At 39.8% G+C, this 13,882-nt stretch overlaps 1 protein-coding gene and 1 long non-coding RNA gene across 3 annotated transcripts in view; one reads left to right on the top strand and one right to left on the bottom strand.

Annotated features, from left to right (window-relative positions):
* Positions 1–1,144: 1,144 nt before the first annotated feature.
* n4bp3 (NEDD4 binding protein 3) overlaps positions 1,145–13,882 on the bottom strand; it is a 25,240-nt gene continuing 12,502 nt past the window's right edge. The window contains exons 2-10 of one of the 2 annotated variants that reach the window (XM_077578275.1): positions 9,431–9,702; positions 9,175–9,337; positions 7,631–7,843; positions 6,529–6,650; positions 6,260–6,455; positions 5,263–5,355; positions 4,954–5,199; positions 4,642–4,876; positions 1,145–3,427 (exon numbers count right to left, since the gene is read on the bottom strand). In XM_077578275.1, the coding sequence (XP_077434401.1) occupies positions 3,072–3,427; positions 4,642–4,876; positions 4,954–5,199; positions 5,263–5,355; positions 6,260–6,455; positions 6,529–6,650; positions 7,631–7,843; positions 9,175–9,337; positions 9,431–9,669 (1,863 nt within the window). In that variant the 5' untranslated portion in view covers positions 9,670–9,702 and the 3' untranslated portion in view covers positions 1,145–3,071. Of the gene's footprint in view, positions 3,428–4,641; positions 4,877–4,953; positions 5,356–6,259; positions 6,456–6,528; positions 6,651–7,630; positions 7,844–9,174; positions 9,338–9,430; positions 9,703–13,882 lie in introns of both variants that reach the window. The other variant, XM_077578274.1, reaches the window with a different exon arrangement.
* The window catches only part of LOC144059295 (uncharacterized), a 27,582-nt gene continuing 20,941 nt past the window's right edge, over positions 7,242–13,882 (top strand). The window contains exon 1 of the long non-coding RNA XR_013295621.1: positions 7,242–7,303. This is a non-coding gene — a long non-coding RNA (uncharacterized LOC144059295). The remainder of the gene's footprint in view (positions 7,304–13,882) is intronic.

Below are 13,882 nucleotides of genomic sequence, written 5' to 3'. Positions count from 1 at the left end.
AAATCATGGAACCCGACAGTAAATATTTTCTGACTTCGGGGTTCTTTTTTTTCTCGTGCACTTATTTACAGGTTGCTGAATTTTCGAACGGTATATTAAAAAAAAAAGTGTTTGTAGGCTCTGCCACTAGGTGGCAGTGTTGCTGTATGTTGTCCGTTCTGAAGTCATTACAGGGAGTCCTCGCTTTATGAACAAGTTCTCTTCCTACGTTTGAGACGTAACCCTAATTTGGACGAATTTGGAAGTATTAAAGTCCTAAATACAATACAATAATACTTGTTATTATCAAGGAATCATCTCGATAATTTTACTGTAGTTTATATTTAAAAAAAATAAAGAAATACAAGTTTACCATTTCGACCACTTTAATATGTCTTCATGATTGAAACTCGTAATCTTTTCAACTCTACTGCATTCCTTGAAAAAAATACTTTATTGATCAATTTTCATGAGATCCGCCTGTTGGCCTTATGGTAAGTAGACCCGTCAAGTACCCTCTCTAGCCTTCACCATTGTCAATAAAGTTACGTCATTTTCAACCTAAAATAATTGCTACATTTCGTAATGATTGCATTGAGTGTTGCAGGCCTCCCACAGAGCAAAGAATGCCCTTTTCTCTCATCCTACTACAGCAGATCACCTCTCCTGAGCGCCGCAGTTATATTAAACCCTGTTTATATAATGTTTTTAAATGTCGAGGTACGGACCTGGTGAGTCAGCTTCTGCTATTCACGTTACATCCTGCATTATTCTTCTACATAATGCCTTGTAAGAGGGCCACAAAACAATTCCTAATGTATCTCACTGTTAAGGCGGCAGAGGCCGAGATAAAGATCCAAGGCTAAACCTCTAAAAGCCACATTAGTTCCAAAAGCTTCTGCTGCGCTCTTGTTCATTCCGCAATAAAGCGCTTGTCCTCGGCTTTTATTGGCACACTTTGTGCTGCTTTTTAAGCCCTCCGAGGGAGCGGCAGACGTCTGGACCCTCGGGTGCAGTCCAAGCATTTTGATTTCTGCTCGTTTCAGTCCAGATCGCTCTAATCAGAAAAGCTTCTTAACTTTTGGGATTTTTACACCAAAATTCAGTTTTATTCAGGCTAAGATGTGCAGATTGAACTCCAGAAAGCAGATGAGAGTCAACAGTGTGTGGAAAGGTCAAATGACAGCTGGCTTTTATGTGTCGAAAAATACATTTACCGGCATCATGCGTTGGATTGTTGTAAAGACGCATACAAGTCATGTTAAAGCAGGTCAGTGCTATTTCATTAGGAAGATACAGAAATGTCAATTGCGTGCTTTAGATTGGAACAATTATACAAATTCAAATAGACATCACAATGTAGATGACAGCTCTCATTGATAGGAGATCTTTTATATTAATTTGACTTCATTTTTAGCTTGAGCTTAACCTAAACATTTGTTGGTTTGGTTCATGCAGGGGTGTCCAAACTTTTCCCAGAGAAATCAAAGGACGCGAGGACTACTTTGAAATTGCTTTACTTAATCAAGTACACCAAAATCAGTCAATACAGAAGTTGTATATTGTTTATAGCAAATTGTACACGATTTTGGGGTGGTCAGAGACCCTGTAACCCACCAGGAAATATCTGCCCCTGCACTCAACAGCAGCTGAATCCCATCTCCACATTCAGAACCAAAATAAGAGCAATCTGTCGTAAAATGACCGTTTTTAAAGCACTTCATGTGATATGGTCACAAAGAGCAAAAAGTGACAGAAACCAAAATTAATTACCTTGATTCACCCTAATGTTATGAAGAGAAACATTAGTTGTTTAAATGTAAACAATTAATATGCATCTTTAAATATTTAGAAAAAGTATTTATTAGTCGCAAATTGTGATTTTTAATATATGTCGCGGGCCGCTTTAAAATGGACAGCGGGCCACAAACGGCCCTCGTGCCATAGTTAGGACACCCCTGCAATACAGTTTAATTTATTGCTTGTGTCCGTTAAAAAAACATTGGAACAGAAACTTGGGGAGGTTTTTTTTTTTTTTTTTGGAATCACAACATTTTCAAAAGTGAAGGCCAGCCTAGTTATTTACAAAATATATCAATAAAGCAGAAAGCTCATGAATACTCTTGTAACATTGTCAATTTTTGTAAAAGGAACCCTGACTGTAATGAGTTTGCTCTATATTATTAATTTGGTTGTTACTAACATGGCGGCGTACCTCCAAATAAAGTTTCTACAAAATGTATTCAACTGGAAATGATTTTTGAAAAATGAATCTAGTTATGTAACCAAATAAATAATATAGAGCAAACGGAATTCCTTTTAACTCATTTACTGCCATAAATTCATTTAAAAAAAAAATAAAAAAATAGGGGCAAGAGGCGATTTAAAAAAAAAAAAAATGTAATTAATCGCATGACTTCACTAGATTAATCACAAATGTCATATCTGTTCTAAATGTACAATTTAAAAAAAATCTAAGTTTTCATACTCTTAACAAAAGTGTAAAAAAAATGTTAAATAGAAACAGTTCAAATGAATTTTTGACGTCTATAGCCGTCAATGGCAGTGAATGAGTTAAGTAGGGGCAGTTTTCACAAACTTGCGTTAAATGTTGGCACCAAACACGAGTCCTTGTTGATACCAAACCTCCGCAAGCAGCTTTTCTCCCTGAATCCGCAAAAGCTTACAATTAAATCCCTTCTGAATCCTTTGGTTATTGTCAAAGCTGTACAGCAACAGTAGAATAACAACAACATTCCACACCATAATCATTTGTTTATGTACAGATTCACATTGAGGAAAACTTCTACTGTACATACAATGTAGGATGTGCTTGTGCCTTCTGTTGGTTTTGGACGGATGTGATTTAAAAATAGAATATTCATAATTATTTTTATTTTTTTTAAATGTCAAAGTTTCTCTGTCAAAGAATATATGGAACAGAATTATGCCCAAACTCTAACACCAGTTTCTTAATTTTACAGTGAATAATGCAATGACAGGTGTCTAAAATGATGTACAATCATGGTTGCCATCTTGACTGTAAAAGTTTGTAAAACAATTCCCGCCTCGTCCTCGCCATGTCGTCACGTTCAAATCTCAGAGGATTCGATCCTGTCTATCCACGGCAAACCCGAGGACGAAGCGTCCTCTTGTTCTTCCCCGTCGCTCTTCGGCTCTTCTTCCTTTTCCGAACTCCCGCCTCCGCCCCCCCCTGCTTGCTCTCGGCCGGCTCTCAGCTGCTGCAGCCCCCTCTCCAGCTCGCCGTTGCGGTGGTACATCTCTAAATAGTTGGCCTGCAGCTCCTTCTGGTAGCGGATGACCTTGTCCTTCTCCGTCTGCCATGAGCGCCTCTCCTCCTCGAAAGCCGCGGCCTGGGCCTCGCTCTGGCGCCGCTCCAGGAGCAGCTCGGCGCGCAGACGCTCCTCGGTCGGGCCCGCGCAACTTCCTACGAGCAAAAGATGGGTCACATGCTTCGTCGGCGGTCCGGTGGAGCCGTCTGCGGCTGACCTGCTTGCGTTGTAATGAGGTCATCACCTCGTTTTTTTTTCTTAAAATAACCAAGTGGGTTATGACCATCGTTATGCCTCACAGACACTATATGGACAAAAGTATTGAGACGGGCCCCTAAGTGGCCCCTACACTTAAAAACACACACACATTTACATAGTTATCAGTTCGCATAGTCGATAGTAAGTGGCAAAATGGCCGCCCCCTGAATAGATGAATAAAAACGGGTGAATCTTGCTGTTTAATTCATTTCCCCCCAAAATAATATTAATCAGAATAGCGTGTTTAGACTAGTGGAGCAGCATAGAACACATTAACTCATTCACTGCCATTGACGGCTGTAGACGTCAAAAATTCATTTGAACTATTTCTTTTAGTTTGACATTTTTTGGTTAAGAAGAGTATGAAAACCTAGATTTTTTTTTTAAATTGTACATTTAGAACAGATATAAAATTTGTGATTAATCGTGAGTTAACTATTGAAATCATGCGATTAATTACAAATAAAAAAAATTAAATCGTCTGACGGCCCTAATTTTTAATAATCTTTTCTCTAAAAAAAATAAATAAATCTAGGTTTTCATATTCTTGTTAACAAAAGTGGAAAAAAAATTGAAACTAATAGAAATAGTTCAAATGAATTTTTGACGTCTATAGCCGTCAATGGCAGTGAATGAGTTAATATGTTCTATGCTGCTCCACTAGTCTAAACACGCTATTCTGATTAATATTATTTTGGGGGGAAATGAATTAAGCAGCAAGATTCACCCATTTTTATTCATCTATTCAGGGGGCGGCCATTTTGCCACTTACTATCGACTAAAAATGACATTACAGTTGCTCAGGGCTCAGGTAATGACCAATCACGGCTCACCTGTTTTCTGAGTTTGGTCATGTGATGTTTAAAAGCTGAGCCGTGATTGGTTGTTACCTGAGGCCTGAGCAACTGTGATGTCATTTTTTTGTTGCCAGGAAGCGGCAAAAATCATGTTGTCACACAGGGTTGGGCGTGGCTTGATTCTTTCAATATTTAAGCTCGAGTTGCTCAGTGACACTTTTTTTCTATTTTCTTCTGTTTTTTAAACGTCAAATCAATTTTCACACAGAATTTTAAAGTACAGTACTATTCAAGTGCCCATCGCCAAACGCTACCTGTCGCGCTTTCGTCTCCTTTCCCGTTGTCGCTGGTGCTGTGAGAGGGTCGTCGGTGACTGTGCAGGATGAGCTTCAGCGCATCCACCTGGCTGTCCCTGTTGCGCAGCTCCAGGCGGGTCTCCCTGAGCTGCGTCTTCAGCTGGAAGATCTCGCTCAGCTTGTGGGTCACCTCGGCCTGAGAGTCTCGAAACTGCTGCTTCAGCAAGGAGATCTCGCCCGACTTTTGGCAAACCTTCGAGGCACGAAAGGCGAAAAATGAGGTCGAATTCGCTGAAGTCCACGTGAGTGAGTCGTAAAAGTGTCGCCCACCTCCCACTGTGTCTCCTCCAGGGTGGGACTAATTAACTTCTCCTTGGTTCCGCCCTCCTGGCTTCTTTTAAGACCCTCGATCTCGTCTCGCAGTCGGTTCTTCTCTTGCTGGGCCTTGTAGAGCTGCAACTGGAAACTGCGCTGGGATCGCTGGGCATGCTGGGAAACCTGTCGCAGCTTGGCGGCGTAGAGACGCTTCAGTTCCTCCACCTCCTTCTCCCACAGACGCTGTTTGCCTTCAAACACCTGCACGGCAGCGAGCACGTGAGGCGCAGGCCTCAGACAAGACGGACGACTCGCGAGATTCACCTGAGCGATGGCGCCCTCGCTCTCGTCCAGGTTTCGTCTCATCTGCTTCAGCTCGTGTTCTTTCTCCACCAGCCGCTCCTCTAGATCCCGCACCTTGGAGGAGGTCGCGTTATGAGCGTTGGAACAAGGTTATTATATTTAAAGAAATAAAAACAAAAATGCTTTTTTAAAACATCTTTATTAACTCATTCAATGCCATTGGCGGCTATAGACGTCAAAAATTCATTTGAAGTATTTCTATTAGTTTGACATTTTTTCCACTTTAGTTAACAAGAGTATAAAAACCTAGAATTTTTTTTTACTGTACATTTAGGATGGATATAAAATTTGTGATTAATCGTGAGTTAACGATTGAAGTCATGCGATTAATTACAATTAAAAAATTTAATTGCCTGACGCCCCAAATTTTTAATAATCTTTTTTTCTTTTTTTTAATTCATTCACTGCCATTGACGGCTATAAACGTCAAAAATTTGTTTGAACTATTTCTATTAGTTAAATATTTTTTCCACTTTTGTTAACAAGAGTATGAAAACCTAGAAAAAAAATTATTGTACATTTAGAACAGATATAAAAAAAAATCATTAATAGTGAGTTAACTAGTGAAGTCATGCGATTAATTACGAAAAAAAAATAATCCCCTGACGCTCCTAATTCTTAATAATCTTTTCTGCTTGCTTTCTTTTTTTTTTAATTTTAATGCAATTTTTTTTTTTTTTTTAAGAATGTTTTTTAAAAAAAAATTTAAGAAAACATTCTTAAAAATTAGGGGCGTCAGGCGTGTAGTATGTGAGTAGGTGAGTAGGTGAGTATGAAAACCTAGAATATTTTTTTGTACATTTAGAACAGATCAAATTTTTTTTATTAATCGTTAGTTAACTAGTGAAGTCATGCGATTAATTACAATAAAAAAATTAATTGCCTGTCGCCCCAAATTTTTTTTTTTTTTAAATTAATTTATGGCAGCGAATAAATTAACTCCAATGATCTTACTCACCACTTCCTCTACAGACATAGAGAGCGTCCAGTCGTAAGGAGGCGGAGCTTCCCCTCCATACGGCACCAGGCGGCTGAGCGTTGCCATGCTGCGACACGCCATTTCCCCGATGGGGCCACCTCCCGACCCGACAGCTTTGGCGGCCAGAGGGGTGTGGTCCAGGGAGCCGATAGTGTTGATGTGGCCCATAGATGCACTACACAAAACCATTAAAATGGTGTTATTAAGAAAACGGAACACTCAATTAAAGTCTGGACAGTGACACGGACCTGATGTGAGACAAGTTTGGGCGAAAAGGGGGCCGATACGGTGGCAGGCTGCTCATGGAGTTGTGGCCCGAGTCCGACAGGTTGTCGTCCTCCTGGCTCGGCCCGCGCATGGAGGAATGAGCCTACACAGCAATAGCAATGCATACTTGACTCATTGAGCCATTTTCAGCAGTCAAAAGTCAAAATGAACATTTTATCCAGTATGAATTTGATAAGTTCATTATTCATAATCATGGCTCAGTTTGCTGGGCAAACCCAGAAAACAGGTGAGCCATGATTGGTCGTTACCTACTTCCTCAGCACAGGTGAAAAATTTAGTTTTTAAGGCATTAATTGTACATGGAAAATAATGAAGTTATGAAATTCATTCCGGAAAAAATATTAACATTTTACTGCTGAAAATGGCTCAATGAGTCAAGCATCCCTTCAAATATCAATATTTGTTCCATGACATTGTATTAATTTATTCCCCAGAGTCTATTATTTCCTTTTCGTAGTGTTTCTGTTGGCTGCATTGCTTCTAATTAATGTAGGTGGGTATCAAGGTTTCTTTGACCAATCAGATTTGAGCAGTGATGTGTTACTCTACTCTGCCCAGAGCCTCCACCCTTCAGTGAGACCCTTCGACCAATCAGATTTCAGCCCACAAACGCATCAGTATTTTACTGTCTTCTGATTGGTTGATCAAGGTAAAAGTTTGTTTCAGCCATTTTGGACTAGCGAAACATGTGTAGTGATCTGCGCGTGTTAATACATTTCAAAGTCAGCATTTCTGGTAAGTAAGACTTATTTCATTCTTTTAAAAATGTTTTTGTCATGTCAGTTAATTCAAATATGATTATGAAGTGCTCCAGAAGACGTATGTGGCAATGTTGTGTGCTGTTATATTGCGTTTTTGTGTAGCATAGATGGTTTCTATTGATAGTGGTGATATTTCTGGATTAAAACAAACGAACAAAATGTTTGTGAATGGTTCAACTTTAGCACTCAACCATTCTAGTTCTTGTTTGTAGTCGGACTTTGGCAAAATGAACACATTTTCTTCCGCTGAATTGGGATCAGGTGAAAGTTTTGCGAATGATAACAGAAGAGACGGCCTTACCTTGTTGTTAACCGTGGTGGAGCCTCCATGAGCTGAGGGTGAGGATGAGGAAGATGAGCTGGAGACCGTTTTCGAGACATGGGCGTAGGCTCTGTGCAGCCCGTTAGATATGCCGTGGTCCGCGTCTTCTGATTTGGAAGACGGATACAGGTTCTGCATGGAACTGAAGTTTTTGGGAGTGACGGGTTTGAAGGCAGATGACCTAAAGCGAGCCTGAGATGAGGAGGGGGGGATCACATATGTGGATGCTTGACTGTGAAACAAAAATCACACTTTAAAAAGAATACAAATCTATAATATTTTTCTTTGAAACTTCTCAGCATCAACTGACTGAACTTCAATTTGCTCGGGTTTTACGACTGAATTGGAATGAACGCTTGATTGACTGCTGTCATGCTGCGGAGGCGTTGAAGGATGCGTCCAGAGCGGTATAAATATGATACTGATCCATTTAGCGCAACCTTGGCAGCTAGCCACTGGCTGTATGTCAATATAAGACACCCACATGGCTGCCTGGAAGTTATTAATGTATTCTTCGACTGTATCTAAAACAAAGTATGGTGTTATTGACGCACCATGCGGTTAGATAGAACTTCTGCTGTTATAAAGACAGGACAGAAGTATAGAGACACTATTTTTTAATCAGTCATTTAATCAATAAGGTTTTTTTTTGTAATGTCTTTTATTCCAGATCCCAGGACCTCACAAATATAACATTTTGGGTCAAATGAATAAACCCACAAAGTCTGCCTCTTGGGTCAATGTCCCTTTTTGACCCACAATGTGGTTATGTTTGACCCACAATGTGGTTATTTTTGACCCACAATGTGGTTATTTTTGACCCACAATGTGGTTATTTTTGACCCACGTGCTGTTCTGCCAGACTGTTCTGCCCATCCCTGGCCTAAGTGCGAGTTGTCTTGTGATACTTTTAATTGTGCAGCAGTTGACTTATTTTTACCCTCATAACTCTGTGTTGGGTTAAAAATAACCCAAAAAATGGTGTAAAAAACGGCCTGCCAATGGAATAAAGTTTGACCCCAATTTTTTGGGGGCACAAAACCATCCACACACACAACCCCCCTCCCACGCTCCCACCCACCCCCCAAAAATGTGTTCTTTAGTACAAGTCCTTTTTTTTTTTTTTATGGATTGTTTTGTACAAAAATGCACACAAAAAAAAGAAGAAAAAAAAAGGTTATTTTGTCCAAAAAGTTTTGTCTGGCTGTGGGTTATTCTTTTGACCCAACTTTTTGCATTGGGTTAAGTTTTGTCCGGCTGTGAAAAAACGTTGTTGTTCTGTGGGTTATTTCTTTGACCCAACGTTTTGGGTGAAATAGATGACTCAAAACGTTGGGTCAAATATTGTGTTACTGTTAAGTCTTGTCTGGTTGTGGAAAAAAAAAAGTTATATGCACAAATAAAACAAAAACAAAAGTTGGGTCAACCCCTTTTTGATCCTATTTGGGTTATTGTTGACCCAATTTTTTTTTTTTTAAGAGTGTAATAAAGAATGTTAGTAAATAGTGCCCTTGAACATTTACCTTTTCATACTTTCCTCCACTTGGCAGTGAGTTTTTGGTCAAATCAATCTCTGTGCCATCTTTGTGAAAGACCTTAGCATACAGCTCTTCTTCCTTACGCCCACCAATAGAGGCCATGATGTCCTTCTTTGAGCCGCTGCTCTGGTTTGCTTTGGGCTCTTTTCTGTTTGGGGGAAAACAATAGATCAGCCGTGGAATGTGACAACAGTTTGGGAATGTACCATGACGGCGTCTTCCTCCTATTGGCATCACCAACCTAGCGATGTTGAGGTAGTTGAGGAGCTCCCTCTGGGTGAAGCCTTTCTTCAGGAGCCCGTTTGTTGGTTTGGGCCTCACCTGGGGAACGGCCTTGTTGACTTTAGTGGGAGACACGTCGGGCCTCTCCACCAGACTGCCTACACTTCCCATGTTGCAGCGGGGCGAAAAGGACGGTGCCGGGAATGGGCTTTGGAAGTTTTTACTAGGACGAGGAAGCGTCTGGACCGAGGCTGCCATTGGTTACACGGCTCACAAGGGAGGAAAGGTGCTCTGCAAAGAGAAAAAGAAAAACAAGATTTACACTTCTCATCCTGACATTTTAAATGTTACATGCTCACTTTAGTTTGTTTCCACCACTCCCTTTTTCTCCACTCCACCTTTTGCCCCTTTTGTTACCCTGAGTGGATGTCATCAGCTGCGCGCCTCATTGTGTACAAGCAGCTGTCTCGGAGCTCAGCATGAGCTAAACACGCACACACATAGACACGCGCGCAAGCCCGTGAGACAACAAAGCATCTAAAATGACACTTTTTTTTTTTTTGCAAAAACAACAAACATCCTACAGCTATTCTAAAATACCCACCGTGTCCTCGCAGTTGTTTCACAAGTGGTTTTCCCCTTCAGGAACTTTGTGTCTGGCCATCCCGGCAGCAACTAACATGCGGCACATGAGGCTGATGTTTACCCAGAGGTCGGGCAGCATATGTCAAATTACAAGCCTGTTGCGTAACTCTGATCCAACAAGGTTACAACTGCAGAGCTCATGGGGGATAAGATACTTGTCCTGCATCCCCACAAAGTCACATGACGATGCACCATTGCTAAAATGGATGCTCAGTGTGGTATGCAATTGACTCTCAAGATAAAATGGTAGATCCATCCATCCTTCACAGGTACTGTAAACGGGACAAAAAAAATTCCCCTGAGATAATTGTCTCCAACTACAAATTGCCGATTTTTCAAATGAATAGATCATTTTATTTTGACTATCAGTTAATCGTACGTTGCTTAATTTAAAATTGTCCAACTTCTTAAAATTTCATCCTCTCAACAGTAAATCTTTGACTTCTTTAATCATCCATGAAAGCAGATTATTTATCTTGTTTTGTTTTTCACCCAAAAAATAAGACATTTGCAAACATCTGCTTTTATTTTGGTAAACAGTGGTCAACACTTTTGCTGATTTCCTGGCATGTTATGGACCAAACCAGTAACTGAAAATTTATTAATTTATATTTATGCGTTCTTGTGTTACTTTTGGAAATAATGTCTTGTTTTTGAATAAAGGGATGGAAATTACCACATGAATCGACAGATTCATTGATTGTCAAATTAATCGTTAGTTGAGTGACTCCAAAAAGAAATACGTCAATAACATTTCATTTGACATGTTCATAAATCATTAACCCATCAGCACTTAACTTCCTTTACAATGACTTCATTAAGGTTGTTTATTGATTTAAGCAACTCCAGAAGCCATAAAACGTTTAAAAAGCCATAAATGCAGCAGAATTTCTATAAAGATGATTATTTGTTCTTGGTGCAAAAATACTTTTCCTATAGACTGGTCGCAAATCAATTTTAAGGCCCATATCAACAAACAAGCATTCCCACTCTCAGTCTTCAATGAAAAAGTGAGAAAGGCATTTAGGCCGTATATTAAATATGCTGCCATAAAAAAAAAAAAATCTATGATATCATCTGAAGTTTTGTAATATCATATAATAGCTAGTATAATTTGGCATGGAAAAATCACATACTTGAGCCCCCGTACTGCCCGCCTCTCGATTCTCACTTTCCAAACATTCAGTATATACAGTACACTGCCGCAGATTTAGCCATTATGCAAATTGTTGAAATAGTGAGCGAGAAGAGGAGCCACTCAGGCAGGCTCATATGAAAGCTGATCATGTTTTTAGTCATGTAGCCACCATGTGAAACGTTACACTAAAACATCAGAGAAAAACAACCAATTAGAGAGAGAAGGTGTGACTTAAAATCATTTTTCTGACACGATTGAATCTTTAGGAAGAACATTTCACTGTGTTCGTTGGAAAGTATCAAGCCAAGCAAGCCAATTGACGCTCGACAGGAAGCTGAGCTGCGGGGGTGAGCGTGACCTACACAATCTTTGGTGGACTTGAGACAACTCGCACTTTGTTTTCCATCATTTCCCTTCACTTTATTGGTCTGAACAAACCAGACGGAGACGTGGCGAGATTTACAGCGGCAAGCTAGACCTGACTAGTCAAGACAACCCCCCCCCCCCCCTCGAGGGCTTTGCACTTTATGGATGCTTCTTGCTAATTGGTGACCAAAATGAAGACAAATTTTTATTCTTTCCCCCCCCCAAAAATTATAGCCTTTGAGATTTGAAACTTATTATTGCTATTACATCGCATCGTTTGATTAATTGTTCATCTCTAGTTGTGAAGCATTCTGCATTTTAAAAGTTCCAATGGACAAGCTTTTCATGACACAGCAAGTGTTTATTTGCAAAAAAAAAAACACATACTACTGTTTTCCCTCTGGTTTCCCCTATGGGAATGTTGGTTTTCTCGTTTTTGTATAACCCACACAACTGCCACATCTACAACAACCGCAAAGACAACAAAACCTTCAGCTTTCAAGTGGAGGCTCTCAAGGACAAACTCCCCTCCTAAAATAGCAGAAAGAGGTCTGACACTTGAGTGTGAAGAGAAGACATTTCAGATGCTTAGAGACACTCGGGTCAGTCGGCAGCACCACGACAACACGCACAGTGGAAGGAAAATTCCAAAGATACTTCACAGAACGCGGGTTTGGACTTGTCGGTTTTTTTGATGCGCCGAACGCTCACTCCCACGGACGCTTCACATACACTGCGTGCGGGTCACTCAACATAGGCTTGAAAAAGAAAAAAGAAAAAAAAAAACTCCAGAGCTCCGGATCTTCTACCCCCACGGAGATAGCCTCCCTTGCCTCATATCAAAGTTTGTTTACATTTGTGGGGTAACTTAGCAGGTTCCGTCTCAACCTCCCACATCGCGCACACTTGGTTACATCACATGAGCTCAGTGAAGGCCTCACTTAATCTGTTCCACTAACTGCAGTGATATAGTGAGATTTAACACTTGAGTTCTCTATCTATCTATTTCTAATCTCGACAGCGAGCTAGCTAGCTAGCTATATTTAGCTAATTATAGCTAGCTAGCTATATTTCAGAACCAGGGCTATAATATTACGGAGGACCAAAATTGCCAAAATTCTAAATAAATAAATGACTAAATAAATAAATAAATGATTAAAGGTGAAAATAAAAACGGATATAAAAAAATATAATTAAAAAAAAATGTAATAATAAAAAAAATATATATAAATGTAAATAAAAAAAGTTGTCGAGCAACTCAAGTCGCAAGTTGTGGTGACAGTGGACAAGATATTCGTCCATTGCTGGAGTTCTCCAATGCAAAGCCGGCGAGACTTCCTTGTTCGCCGACCAACTCACTCGACCATTGAAAAGGCAGTTTGCCAAGACCCAAGACACGCTTAGGACCGCCCCCTAATTTCAATAACATTTTGTCCTGGCAGTATGGACCAAAACTGCCAAAATTCAAAATAAATAAATGACTAAAAGTGAAAATAAAAACAAATATGAAAATATGATTCAAAAATTAAATTCATAGTTGTTTTTATTTCCATTTGTACTTATTTTTAGGGATTTAATTTTCGAATTATATTTTTGATATCCGTTTTTATTTTCACTTATAGAGGCATTTATTTATTTAGTCATTTATTTATTTTGAATTTTGGCAGTTTGGGTCCTCTATATAATATTGGCTGATATTAGGCCTTTAGAAAATAATGGACGGCTTGTTTTAATCTCCAATGTGGGTGGAATTTGAAGACTTATAAAAGATTTTCTCTACTGGCCCCTCCTTAACATTCCATACTTTTGTTATCTAGCAACACTCTTTGGTTTATGGTTTGTTTGTCAGCTCTTTGGTCACTATTTTCCCTCATATAGACCATTCCATGCCTTAAATCTATGTCTTTCTGTCTCCGTGAATAAATAATGGAATGAATACATAAATTGGAGGATTTCAACGACTTGTGAATATTTTTTCTAGTCACTAAAAAAAATGCTCTTGGAAGTGTTAAAGCCTACTTATATGGTTGGGGTCCCTCCATTTTTTTCCTCATATGAAAACATCAAAGTAGTTGCCACGTTCCTAAAATATCCACTGCCCTATTTTGTGTCTGGCGTCTCCACTCCGAGTGCTCAATAGCAGCTTTTTCTCTGCAGCAATAAACAAATACGACCCGCTTGACCCCGCAGTGGCTCAAGCAGACGCCATCAATGAAGACAGTGTGAGCGAGAACACTTGAGCTTTAACGCCACCACTCTTGACCGCCACTGAGTCACCGAGTTTTAGGCTGCTTGTCGTCGTCCGTGTTTCGCAACCATAGT

The sequence above is a fragment of the Vanacampus margaritifer genome, chromosome 10 (genome assembly GCF_051991255.1).
Source record: "Vanacampus margaritifer isolate UIUO_Vmar chromosome 10, RoL_Vmar_1.0, whole genome shotgun sequence".
In the NCBI taxonomy this organism is placed as follows: domain Eukaryota; kingdom Metazoa; phylum Chordata; class Actinopteri; order Syngnathiformes; family Syngnathidae; genus Vanacampus; species Vanacampus margaritifer.
This window is presented reverse-complemented; position numbering and strand designations above follow the sequence as displayed.